This window comes from Entelurus aequoreus, linkage group LG06, assembly GCF_033978785.1.
Source record: "Entelurus aequoreus isolate RoL-2023_Sb linkage group LG06, RoL_Eaeq_v1.1, whole genome shotgun sequence".
NCBI classification, from domain to species: Eukaryota; Metazoa; Chordata; class Actinopteri; order Syngnathiformes; family Syngnathidae; genus Entelurus; species Entelurus aequoreus.
This window is the reverse complement of record NC_084736.1, coordinates 9,900,520-9,915,147: the sequence shown is the minus strand read 5'-3', so window position 1 is coordinate 9,915,147 and position 14,628 is coordinate 9,900,520. Positions and strand designations below refer to the sequence as shown.

General features: G+C 37.0%; 1 protein-coding gene across 1 annotated transcript; it reads left to right on the top strand.

The window, feature by feature from the left end:
• Positions 1 to 571: 571 nt before the first annotated feature.
• On the top strand, positions 572 to 13,768 carry kdm8 (lysine (K)-specific demethylase 8). The gene is made up of 8 exons (XM_062049392.1): positions 572 to 822; positions 3,215 to 3,689; positions 3,751 to 3,923; positions 6,343 to 6,475; positions 6,541 to 6,609; positions 9,741 to 9,890; positions 11,266 to 11,358; positions 13,301 to 13,768. Exons 2-8 carry the CDS (start codon positions 3,234 to 3,236, stop codon positions 13,463 to 13,465), a joined length of 1,239 nt encoding a protein of 412 aa, XP_061905376.1. The 5' UTR covers positions 572 to 822; positions 3,215 to 3,233; the 3' UTR covers positions 13,466 to 13,768.
• Positions 13,769 to 14,628: the final 860 nt, after the last annotated feature.

The window sequence follows — 14,628 nt, the reverse complement described above, 5'->3', positions numbered from 1 at the left end:
CAATATCTAAGTTACATTTAAACCAGTGTGGGTGGCACTGGGAGCAGGTGGGTAAAGTGTCTTGCCCAAGGACACGACGGCAGAGACTAGGATGGCGGAAGCGGGGATCGAACCTGGAACCCTCAAGTTGCTGGCACGGCCACTCCACCAACCGAGCTATACCGCCCAACAGTCGCCTCATGGCAGGGCCAAGACAGATAGACAACATTCGCACTCACATTCACACACTAGGGCCAATTTAGATTTGTCAATCATCCTATCCCCAGCTGCATGTCTTTGGAGGCACATGCACTAACTCCTGTAACACCGTGCTGCCCTGGGGGTTGTGGATTTAATTTTTATCTAAATAAAATATCTACTTTTTTTTTTTTAACAAAATTAAATCCACTACCCTACTTTTGTTAAAAACAAATTAATGTGGTTATTATATTTTATAAATTATTTTTAATTTAACACATTTTTTCCATTAACTCGTCATTCAGATTATCGTAACAATAGCTACTTTTTTTTTCCAGTGACGTCAACGTGTACCCACGGCGGAACACATTAATGAGGAACCATAGTTTCCTTCCGGTTTGTTTTTGTCGATACACTCAGCCCCGTCTTGACGCTGCTAGAGCTCCGAACGTTTGTATTTAGGCTTTTTTTTTTTAATTATCATCCTGCTGTAGCCCCGTCGTTAATTATAAACATATTCAAACCGACAGTTTTATATTTTATGTACATTTATTGTTTGTCGTAACTGCTGCCGTTCAAGGCGGTCGGACAGTGCTCTTCATGGCAAAGAGACGCATTTAAGGAACACAGCTGCGCTTTTACAAGGTAAACAATAACATTTTGTGTATCGTGTTTACTACTTTTTGGACTAATAAAGTTAAAACAGGGTATTAGGACTACCATGAATTGATTAACGTGGACCCCGACTTAAACAAGTTGAAAAACGTATTCGGGTGTTACTATTTAGTGGTCAATTGTACGGAATATGTACTGTACTGTGTAAACTACTGTTTCATAAAATGTGTTCTCTTCCTTTGCAATCTACTAATACAAGTTTCAATCAATAACTCAAAAAGGATGTAATAGTACTCTATATGTAATTTCTGGTTGAAGTGGGGTATACATTTTATTTGAATTTTTTTAAATGCAGATTTTTTACTAACTAAATATTAGGGGTGTAACGGTACACAAAAATTTCGGTTCGGTACGTACCTCGGTTTAGAGGTCACGGTTCGGTTCATTTTCGGTACAGTAAGAAAACAAAAAAATATACATGTTTTGCTTATTTATTTACCAAAATTTGTAAACAATGGCTTTATCCTTCTAACATTGCTTTAAAAGAGCTGTGTGTGTGATGGATGTGAGCCACCACTAGGCTGATCAGTGCAACAGCAGGCAGTCATGAATGCTAAGCATAACAATAACATACATATACACACAGGGTCCATTGCCAGGGTTAATGCAGTCAACATATATAAAATAAAAACTAAATAAGATAAGGCGCAGAATTGGTTTCTTAACAAAACCTTTCCACATATAAAGTGCAACATTAAACTGCTTCAAGTTGCTCAGATTAAATAAAATGTGCAAAATTAAACAGTTTCAAGTCAACTCAGCCTCAGATTAACTTTTCTTTTTCCTCCCCGGCCTTTAACCCTGGTGACTTTCACTCAATGTTCATGTTTTTTGCCAGAAAAATCAGTTTATCCACATTGTCTGCAGAAAGAGCAGACCTGCTTGCAGTTAAAATGTCTCCAGCTGTGCAAAATACCCTTTGGCTGGGCACGGAGGTAGCAGGTATGGCGAGGTAGTGCCTGGCTAACTTGGCAGCAAGAGGATATATGGGCTCATTGTTCTTCCACCATAGAAGTGGGTCAAAATCTAGTTTTTAATGCAATATGGTTTTAAATATGCTGCTATAAAAACACCAACGGCATTTGTTATTGCATTAGCCCTGCCTGACTCGCCGAGGAGAGGCTGCTTGAATGCGGTGGGGAGCTGAGTTTGCACCACACTCCTCTTTCTCTCCGTTGAAGCGATGTTCACTTGGGGGTGGTGCCGCTTCAAATGGGTTAGCATGTTTGACCCTACCGCTGCTGAACAATGTCGGCAAACCGCTTTCGCTTTGTCCACCTCTCGTCCTCCATTGTTGTATCGCACCGAGAAGCCAAAATGTTCCCAAACGGGAGATCTTAACGAGGCAGGAGGGTCTTCCAGCTCTGGTTTTTGCATGTTGTAGTAGCCCGGTCGTTCCTAGCATGCCGTGTGTTTTGCCTCGGTGTGCATTGTTTACACAACGTGCGGTGCGCTACTTAATATGTCCGTGTGGAAACTCGTCCGGTGCACCTCCGTTCCGAACCGAACCCCCCGTACCGAAATGGTTCAATACAAATACAGTGTTTCCCATAAACTGCCAAGATACCTGTGGCGGTATGGGCGTGGCTATGGGCGTGGTCACCATGACATCATCGAGTAATTTGCATAATTTACTACAATGATATGATTTTCTCTAAAAAGGCTCAAAAAACGTGTACTTACTAATTAATAATAACAGTTTTGTTTTAAACGTCCATCCATCCATCCATTTTACAATATAATTACAACACTTTATGTACATATTTATATACAGATTTGAACAATAAGTTATTCACTGAAATATATTTATTAATTGTGGTCCTTACAAAAAATATATCTTATAAAATATAAAAGCTAAAATGTCTCTTAAAGCTCTGCCCCTTTAATTAGTGCATACTAAATAATTTAACTTTAGCCTACTACTACAACCATATTATTTACCAGCAACATAAAGTGAAACAGAGGCGGAGGTGTCCTGCCACAGTCAGTAACAAATAAACAGAAAACAGTAGTGGTCAAATACAAATAAGGCAACAAGAGAAGTATCCTACACTTCTCTTTTGTAAAGTAAATCTGAACAGCCTATATGGGCATCTACATCAACTATATGATTTGCCTGAGAAGCTGGACAGGACAAAAAAAAACAAAAAAAAAATCTATTTGTGGTGGACGTAATTATTTCGTGGCGGGCCGCCACAAATACATGAATGTGTGGGAAACACTGAAATACACGTACCGTTAGACCCTTACTAAATATATAACATTTGCAAATCCTCAAATTTTATAATTAAATGTACCTTCTTTAAAATTCGGTTACACATACTTGAATCTAATGTCAATGCACCTTTCATTGTGCCATCAGGTGTGTCATTGCTCACCTCATGGCCGCCACCTGGTCCAAGATCTCCACCCTTCTTCCGGCCGACGAGGACCACTTCTCGTTACACTTTGACGACAAGGTGGAGGCGAGCGTCCTGGACGTGCTGAGGCGGTGCAGGCGGCAACTCTACACAGACACAGGGTCCGCCGCTCGCCTTCTCAACGCTCAGATCATCCTGGACGTCTCCTGGGAGAAGCTGAACACGGGGACGTGGCGCGACGTGGACAAGGAGTGGAGACGGGTCTACTCGTACGGTTGCCTCTTTAAGGTGTGTGCCTTGTGCGGAGAGCAGCCCGCAGAGGAGGACCTCCTGCAGGCCGTTCGCACCTGTGACATGGGTCTGCTAATGGGTGCGGCGATCATGGATGATAGACTGCAGGCTCTGGTCCAAGTACTGCAAAAGGAAGTCAGCAAAGACACCAAAAATGAGAGTGAAAGAGAACATCCTGAGGTCAAGGTTAGTGTTGTGGTTTGCACATTGGCAAAACAACGCCTCTAATAACATTTTGTTTTAACAGAGAATTAAGTTGGCATGTCCAAATGTTCCGCTGATCCGGAAAGATTTGGCAATACCCAGAGTGAAATGTCCGTCTCTGGAGAGCTTCAAGAACAATTACCTGCTTCCACTAAAAGCGGTGGTCTTAGAGGGGACCATTGAACACTGGCCGGCTCTCAATGAGCACCCCTGGAGGTTTGAGTTTATATTGTTAATACATTTTTACAGTGAACGCTGCTTTTTATTGGCAAACATATACACTACCGTTCAAAAGTTTGGGGTCACATTGAAATGTCCTTATTTTTGAAGGAAAAGCATATCAGTAATTCCACATACTGATATGCTAAAAGTATTAAGTGTTGTATGTGCATAATAATGTTTCAAATTGGATTTTTCTCTAAAGTTGCTCCTCTTTTGTTGAGAAGAAGTGTTGAAGATGATTGGGTAGCAGGTTATAGTTTGCTTCGTACATCATTTTGGCTGTTTGCAAATGCATCAAATCATTGAATTTCAATATTTTTGATTCAATAAATAAAAGGGGTGAGTGTTTTCTATATCCAAAATTATGTATTATTCCAACTGACCTTTTTTGTAACACGGTTAATAAATGAAGCGTACTTATATAGTTATTAAAGTAGAACCTGATCCGATTAGATTTATGTGGGCTCTGTACCGAGGATGTCGTTGTGGCTTGTGCAGCCCTTTGAGACACTTGTGATTTAGGGCTATATAAATAAACATTGAAACATTGAGATTTGACAGAAATAGGATTTATGTTGAATTTAGATTGCTATAAAATGTGTAATCAGGAGAAAATCCTAATTAAACCTTCAGCTTCCAACCTTACAGATCATTTGTATCTGTAGTATTCTTATAACATACTGTATTAGTATTAGTAGTGGTATTTTAAGTATAAAAATAAAAAAAAAAAGACAAAATAACAGTTTCATTTGTTGGAATTTTTGGGTAATTTTTGTAATACAATTTTATTTCATTATTATTTTTAAAATTAATGTAATGACAATAATGTGAGAATAATAATAGTGTCACTTCAAGGTAGCATCTAATTAAAAAATCCTGGGAAGAATATGGAATATGGAAAATGTCCCCCTCTACCTCAAAGAACTACTCACCCCCAAATCCTCCACTCGACACCTCCGCTCCGGACAGGCTAACCTCCTCCAACCTCCAAGGACAAAGCTACGAATAATGGGCTTTCTGCTCCGTCGCTCCCAGTCTGTGAAACGCTCTCCCTGACCACCTGAGGGCACCACAGACTGTGGATGCTTTTAAAAAAGGCTTAAAAACCCTTCTTTTTAAAAAAGCCTCTTTTTTTTTTTAGATATATGCATACTAGTTCTAGCTATTTGCCTGTTCTAGTTTTTATTTTTATTGATTTTTTATTATCTTTTTATTTTTTTAATACACTGTAGCACTTTGAGGTTGTTTCCTCAATGTAAAGTGCTTTTTACAAATAACATCTATTATTATTACTAGGGATGTCCGATAATGGCTTTTTGCCGATATCCGATATTCCGATATTGTCCAACTCTTTAATTACTGATACCGATATCAACCGATATATGCAGTCGTGGAATTAACACATTATTATGCCTAATTTGGACAACCAGGTATGGTGAAGATAAGGTACTTTTTAAAAAAATTAGTAAAATAAGATAAATAAATTAAAAACATTTTCTTGAATAAAAAAGAAAGTACAACAATATAAAAACAGTTACATAGAAACTAGTAATGAATGAAAATTAGTAAAATTAACTGTTAAAGGTTAGTACTATTAGTGGACCAGCAGCACGCACAATCATGTGTGCTTACGGACTGTATCCCTTGCAGACTGTATTGATATATATTGATATATAATGTAGGAACCAGAATATTAAAAACAGAAATAAACAACCCTTTTGTGTGAATGAATGAATGGGGGAAGGAGGTTTTTTGGGTTGGTGCACTAATTGTAAGTGTATCTTGTGTTTTTTATGTTGATTTAATAAAAAATAAAAAAAACGATACCGATAATAAAAAAAACGATGCCGATAATTTCCGATATTACATTTTAACGCATATATCGGCATCTCGAATTATTACCCTGAGTTATTATTGTTATCTATATATTTTATTTAATTAAAATTATTTACATTTATTTTATTTGTCGGTACACCTATTTTTACTGCACACATGAAATTAAACCTGAAGGTCTTGCATGGTGGCGTATCGAAACCAGTGAATGAGAAGTTGCACGTAACCACAGAAAAATGTAAATACAACTGCTTATTAGAGGAAGTGTCATATTCATAACAAGATGTAAAAGTGCAGACATTTTGTCTCCATGTCCAGCAGTTATTCTCCCTACAGCACTGTTAAACACTCGAGTAATCAAGCTGACTCGCATTTGTCGAGCAGCTAAGTGCACTTATCCGACTGAGTGGACAGAGAAGCTGGCGGAGTCTAGATGTGAAGGATGTCTAACAGGCAATTTCCACAGCCGACAGTCAGCTGCTGTCGGCCACTTTTCTCTTTCATTGCCTTGGAGTGTAAACTGGTTTCAATACATTTTGCCATGTCGACATAAACAAATGTAACGTCCTTGTGCCCAAAGTGTAGACTACTTGAGGTCTGTGGCGGGGTGCCGGACTGTCCCCGTGGAGCTGGGCTCCAGGTACACGGACGAGGAGTGGTCCCAAAAGCTGATGACGCTCAGTGAATTCATCGATAGATATGTTTCCAAAATGGTAAGTTGGATGGAATTTCTGAAACTGACATTTTTTTTAATTTTTTTTAATTTTTTTCGGTGCAGAGTGACACCTCACAAGAGGACGCGGCGACCGTCTGCGGCTATCTAGCTCAGCATCAGCTGTTTGAACAGGTAAGCACAGTCAGTAAATGTGGGAAAAAAATATGAAATGAAAACTCTTTTAAAAAAAAATGTTCATACAATTGTGACAGTTGTGTGAATGTTGTCGGTCTATCTGTGTTGGCCCTGAGATGAGGTGGCGACTTGTCCGGCGTGTACCCCGCCTTCCGCCCGAATGCAGCTGAGATAGGCTCCAGCACACCCCACGACCCCAAAAGGGACAAGCGGTAGAAAATGGATGGATGGATGGATTACCAATTCTGTATTTTCCTGACTATAAGGCGCACTTAAAATCCTTTTTTTTCTTTCTCAAAACTCGACAGTGCACCTTATAAGCCGGTGCGCCTAATGCACGGAATAATTCTGGTTTTGCTTACCGACCTCAAAGCTATTTTCTTTGGTACATGGTGTAATGATAAGTGTGACCAGTAGATGGTAGCCACACATAAGAGATACATGTAGATTTTAGATTTAGATTTATTGTTCCCCGTTGGGGAAATTCATTTTCACCGCCGTACATTTAAACAAAAATAACAAAAAGACATCATACATGACCAACACGAGATCCAACACGAGATACATGTAGACTGCAATATAATGGCAGTCACACACAAGAGATAAGTGTAGACTGCAATATGACTCAAGTAAACACCACCATATGTTTCATTGAAAATATAGAACATTACACCTTCTACCATCCTAGTCACGTCCGTTGTGTCCTTGGGCAAGACACTTCACCCTTGCTCCTGATGGCTGCTGGTTAGCGCCTTGCATGGCAGCTCCCGCCATCAGTGTGTGAATGGGTGAATGTGGAAATACTGTCAAAGCGCTTTGAGTAGAGGTAGAAAAACGCTATACAAGTATAACCCATTTATCATTTATTTACACACGGCGCTCAAAAATCTATCAAAATGTTTTAGTACGACTTTGGTAAGCTATGAAGCCGCACCGCTTGATGGATTGTACTGTGCTTCAACGTAGGAGTATTATTATGGTGTGTGTATAACAGGGGTCACCAACGCGGTGCCCGCGGGCACCAGGTAGCCCGTAAGGACCAGATGAGTAGCCCGCTGGCCTGTTCTAAAAATAGCTCAAATAGCAGCACTTACCAGTAAGCTGCCTCTATTTTTTTAATTGCATTTATTTACTAGCAAGCTGGTCTCACTTTGCCCGACATTTTTAATTCTAAGAGAGACAAAACTCAAATAGAATTAAAAAATCCAAGAAAATATTTTAAAGACTTGGTCTTCACTTGTTTAAATAAATTCATTATTTTTTTTACTTTGCTTCTTATAACTTTCAGAAAGACAATTTTAGAGAAAAAATACAACCTTAAAAATTATTTTAGGATTTTTAAACACATTTACCTTTTAAATTCCTTCCTCTTCTTTCCTGACAATTTAAATCAATGTTAAAGTAAATGTATTTTTTTGTGTGTAAAGAATAATAAACACATTTTAATTTAATTCTTCATTTTAGCTTCTGTTTTTTCGACGAAGAATATTTGTGAAATATTTCTTCAAACTTATTATGATTAAAATTCAAAAAAATTATTCTGGCAAATCTAGAAAATCTGTAGAATCAAATTAAAATCTTATTTCAAAGTCTTTTGAATTTCTTTTAAAATTTTTGTTCTGGAAAATCTAGAAGAAATAATGATTTGTCTTTGTTAGAAATATAGCTTGGTCCAATTTGTTATATATTCTAACAAAGTGCAGATTGGATTTTAACCTATTTAAAACATGTCATCAAAATTCTAAAATTAATCTTAATCAGGAAAAATTATTAATGATGTTCCATAAATTCTTTTTTTAAGTTTTTCTCTTCTTTTTTTCGTTTGAATTTTGAATTTTAAAGAGTCGAAATTGAAGATGAACTTAGTTTCAAAATTTAATATTAATTTTTTTCGTGTTTTCTCCTCTTTTAAACCGTTCAATTAAGTGTAAATATCATTAATTATTAATAATAACATAGAGTTAAAAGTAAATTGAGCAAATTGGCTATTTCTGGCAATTTATTTAAGTGTGTATCAAACTGGTAGCCCTTCGCATTAATCAGTACCCAAGAAGTAGCTCTTGGTTTCAAAAAGGTTGGTGACCCCTGGTGTATAAGGTAAGACATTGTCTGGCGTTTTGTTTTGCAATATTATGCAAAACCAACTTTTCTTACCTTCTGGTACCTGCTGATCTGTATTTGGGATCTGCATAAGTCCTGAAAATTGCGCGCGTCCGCCTTAGTAGTCCTTGCTGACCCTGTAGTCGATAAGCTTCTTCTTTTTCTCTATCTTCTTGTTATGGGACATTCATCCTCCGCTGTTGGCATTTCTAATATAAAGTAGTGTAAAGTTCTTACTTATATCCGTCAGTAAACTCGCCATGAAAGCGCTAAAACATACCGGTGTAGTGAGTTTACATTATTCACCCAAGGAACTTTAGTTGCTAGAGAGTTCCGGTCGGACGGTTTTTCACAGGATTGTTGATTCAAGTAAAGTCTGAATGTCATTAAAACAGTTAGCGCCATCTTTTGACACTTCTTCCACTCCCGTCCTTGCACGCTACACCGCTACAACAAAGATGACGGGGAGAAGACGCTGTCGAAGGTGAGCCACGTAAATAAGACCCGCCCACAAAACGGCGCATCCTGAAGCGACTGTCAGAAATCCGCTTGAAGATGTAAAACCTCATCTATGCAACATTTTGACCAAAGAACCACCATTACATGTTATGTAGACCACAAGGAAGTGTTTTACATTTACAAAAAAAAAAAATATGACCCCTTTTAATGCGTCTTATAATCCGGTGCGCCTTTTGTATGAAAAAAAACCTGACTAGACCCGCCCTATGGTCCGAAAAATACGGTATATTTATTATTTTATTATTCTCACTCCACTTTCACTGTGGAGTTTGTGTTGTCCGCGTCAACCTTTTCCAAAAAGGCAATAATTGCCTAATTAGTAACGATGCTTTGTGTTCGTCATCCTAAATCTATTTTTTCCGGGCTTTAATTAAAGCTGGCATCGTTCTTTTTCAATTAGTGTCCCGGTTGTTGAACGCGAACCAACAAAATAAACGTCTGACAACGAGTTCATCGTCAAATTGTTAGATATCACAGAAGGAAAAAAAACACAACTGCTGTTGCCATAGATACCAGAATTGAAGGACGATATCCGTCTCCCTGATTACTGCTGCCTGGGTGATGGAGACGAAGATGACGTGACGGTGAATGCGTGGTTTGGGCCTGCGGGCACCGTGTCCCCGCTCCACCAGGACCCTCAGCAGAACTTCCTGGCGCAGGTAACCTTGGCAACATGACGGGACGGGGGATGAGGTGGGTGGGATTGGTATGCTTTTAAAAAATCCATTTAACCCACTGGAGTCTGGGCAGATAGTTGATGGGGAAACAGACAAACTAACCCAACAACACTGAAATGACCGTTGACCTCTTCCATTGAAACATTTGCTAGTTTTGAAGGCTTGACAAAACTATGTCGGCCATCTTGGATCTTAGCTAGCATTTTTTTGGAAATGACGCGGCCACATGCACTGCAAAAACTGAAATCTAAGTAAGATTAAATATTTCAAATAAGGGTGATATTTGCTTATTTTCTGTCTGATAAGATCATTCTTTTCACTAAGCAGATTTTATGTTAGTGTTTTACTTGTTTTAAGTGTTTTGCTCCTAAATGATCTCAGTAAGATATTATAGCTTGTAGCTGAGATGTTATGACTTATATTGAGTAAAACATGCTTGAAACTAGAATATCAACTGTTGCAAAGCTGTGTCATCAACACTCACAAGTATAAAACTACTTTTTTAAAGTAATCATTTCTTATATCAATCATGAAAAAAAAAAAAATCATGATTTTGACACAATTGTGTCTCATAATTAAAACAGATGACAGCCAAATGGACTTTGCTGTTTTATTTTCAATGAAACAATAGAAAACACGTACTCATATAGTAGTACAGTTGGTTAATATTTAAACATTTGACATTTCTAACAATTTTGAACAGAAATAGTTCATGCACATTCAGATAAATTCTTCAAAATTATGACTAAAAAAATTTTGGCCGGGGGCCGGGCTGTATATATGTGCACTAATTGACTGAAAGAGCACGCACTTGGCGCGATGATGTCATGTTATCGATGGAAAAATGCATTTTTAGACAATATGATTTGCCTGAGCGGCTAGGAGACCCCGAGAGTGACAAGCGGTTGCCTTGTTGCCTTTCCATTAAGAACAATAAATTAGTTTTTAGTATAAGTTTGCTGGTTTGAAGAAATGTAATGCCGAGTGCATATCATTATGTCAAGATAACGACACTAGCATTTACTTCATTTAAGAATATTTTTCAACATATTGAGCAAAAAGGTCTCTTTTTTTTTTTTTTTTCTACCAAGAAAAGTGCACTTGTTATTAGTGAGAATATACTTATTTTAAGGTATTTTTGGGTTCATTGAAGTTAGCTAATTTTATTTGTTTTGGAAAGTCTTGACTAGGCAAACTTTTCTTGTTCTATTGGCAGATAATTTTGCTTAGTTCAAATAAAATACCCCTCATTTTTGTATTTTTTTTCTTCCTTGTTTTTGAACACTGACTTTTTGCAGTGTAGTTATAAATATGTTTTATAATTTAATAACTTTCCCCCCCCCCGTGTCTCCATCAGGTGGTCGGACGCAAATACATCCGCCTGTACTCCCCGGAGGACTCGGACAAGGTGTACCCGCATCCCTCTACGCTCCTTCACAACACCAGCCAGGTACGGCTGACGCACGCCTCGTTAACACGCTCTCACGCTGCAAAAAGTCAGTGTTCAAAAACAAGAAAAAAAAATGCAAAAATGAGGGGTATTTTACTTGAACTAAGCAAAATTATCTGCCAATAGAACAAGACAATTTGGCTTGTCAAGACTTTCCAAAACAAGCAAAATTAGCTAACCTCAATGAACCCAAAAATACCTTAAAATAAGTATATTCTCACTAATAACAAGTGCACTTTTCTAGGTAGAAAAAAAAGAGACCTTTTTGCTCAATATGGTGAAAAATATTCTTAAATGAAGTAAATGCTAGTGCCATTATCTTGACATAATGACATGCGCTCGGCATCATGATTTTTTTTCATGCTTGAAGTAAGAAATTATTACTTTGAAAAAGTAGTTTTATACTTGTAACTAGGGATGTCCGATAATGGCTTTTTGCCAATATCCGATATTCCGATATTGTCCAACTCTTTAATTACCGATACTGATATCAACCGATACCGATATATACAGTCGTGGAATTAACACATTATTATGTCTAATTTGGACAACCAGGTATGGTGAAGATAAAGTCCTTTTTAAAAAAAAAAATACAATAAGATAAATAAATAAAAAACATTTTCTTGACTAAAAAAGAAAGTAAAACAATATAAAAACAGTTACATAGAAACTAGTAATTAATGAAAATGAGTCAAATTAACTGTTAAAGCTTAATACTATTAGTGGACCAGCAGCACGCACAATCATGTGTGCTTACGGACTGTATCCCTTGCAGACTGTATGGATATATATTGATATATAATGTAGGAACCTACCAGAATATTAATAACAGAAATAAACAACCCTTTTGTGTGAATGAGTGTGAATGGGGGAGGGAGGTTTTTTGGGTTGGTGCACTAATTGTAAGTGTATCTTGTGTTTTTTATGTTGATTTAATAAAAATAAAAAAATAAATAAAAAATGTATTTAAAAAAAAACAATACCGACAATAAAAAAAAACGATACCGATAATTTTCGATATTACATTTTAAAGCATTTATCGGCTCTCTACTTGTGAGTGTTGATGACACAGCTTTGCAACAGTTGATATTCTAGTTTCAAGCATGTTTTACTCAATATAGGTCATCAAATCTCAGCAACAAGCTGTAATATCTTACTGAGATCATTTAGGACCAAAACCCTTAAAACAAGTAAAACACTTGTGGAGAATGCATATATGTTTAAGACTTTTGCGTCCGACCACCTGATGGAGACACCAGGGAAAAAGTTATTAATTATAAAACATATTTATTACTACACTGCAAAAAGTCAGTGTTCAAAAACAATACAAAAATGAGGGGTATTTTACTTGAACTAAGCACAATTATCTGCTAATAGAACAAGAAAATTTGGCTTGTCAAGACTTTCCAAAACAAGCAAAATTAGCTAACCTCAATGAACCCAAAAATACCTTAAAATAAGTAAATTCTCACTAATAGCAAGTGCACTTTTCTTGGTAGAAAAAAAAGAGACCTTTTTGCTTAATATGTTGAAATATATTCTTAAAATAAGTAAATGCTAGTGCCATTATCTTGACATAATGATATGCGCTCGGCATCATGATTTTTTTTTTCATGCTTGAAGTAAGAAATTATTACTTTAAAAAAATAGTTTTATACTTGTGAGTGTTGATGACGCAGCTTTGCAACAGTTGATATTCTAGTTTCAAGCATGTTTGACTCAATATAGGTCATCAAATCTCAGCAACTAGCTGTAATATCTGACTGAGATCATTTAGGACCAAAACCCTTAAAACAAGTAAAACACTCTAACATAAAATCTGCTTATTGAGAAGAATTATCTTATCAGACAGAAAATAAGCAAATATCACCCTTATTTGAGATATTTAATCTTACTTAGAATTCAGTTTTTGCAGTGCAGCACTGACCCTATCACGGCACAGGTGGACGTGGAGAACCCGGACACGGAGCGCTTCCCGGAGTTCCCCAAGGCTCCGTACCAGGAGTGCGTCCTGCGTCCCGGCGACGTGCTCTTCATCCCCGTCCAGCATTGGCATTACGTGCGCTCCCTGGAGCAGAGCTTCTCCGTCAGCTTTTGGTGGTCCTGAAAAATACAGAGGGGGGAAAAAAAACAAACATTTAGGGTTAAGTTGCGCTCCTGCCAGTTGTGGATTGGAATCAATCACGGCGCTGATTGGAAATAGCGGGCAAAGGCGAGGATAATTGCGGCGAACGTCGGGACGAGCGAGGCCGCGACGGACCTCTGATCCGTGAACAATGAGCGCACGCCGCCGGATGATGAGTTTAATTGCGCCGCTGATGATTGCCACAACATCTATTGTGTGTCAAGCTATGAAGGCGGGCTGAGAAATGCAACAAAATCAGTAATTAAAAGTGTTCTTCTAATTCAACAGGATGGATTTTATTCGTTTTCATTTTTGTTCAAGTTGTACTCTCAACCTTTTAATCCTAAAAATTAGGGATGTCCGATAATGGCTTTTTTGCCGATATCGTCCAACTCTTAATTACCGATATCAATCGATACCGATATATACAGTTGTGGAATTAACACATTATTATGTCTAATTTGGACAACCAGGTATGGTGAAGATAAGGTCCTTTTTTTAAAAATTAATAAAGTAAAATAAGATAAATAAATTAAAAACATTTTCTCGAATAAAAAAGAAAGTAAAACAATTTAAAAACAGTTACATAGAAACTAGTAATTAATGAAAATGAGTAACATTAACTGTTAAAGGTTAGTACTATTAGTGGACCAGCAGCACGCACAATCATGTGTGCTTACGGACTGTATCCCTTGCAGACTGTTTTGATATATATTGATATATAATGTAGGAACCAGAATATTAATAACAAAAAGAAACAACTAGAGGTGTCCGATAATATCGGCTAAATGCTTTAAAATGTAATATCGGAAATGATCTGTATCGGGTTTTTTTTATTATTGGTATGGTTTTTTTATTTATTTTTTTTATAAAATATTGATATATATATATATTGATATATAATGTAGGAACCAGAATATTAATAATAGAAAGAAACAACAAGAGCCGATATTAACGGCCGATAAATGCTTTAAAATGTAATATCGGAAATTATCGGTATCGGTTTTTTTTGTTTTTTTTCGGTATTTTATTTTATTTTATGACATATTGATATATATATATATTGATATATAATGTAGGAACCACAATATCAATAACAGAAAGAAACAACTAGAGATGTCCGATAATATCTGCCTGCCGATATT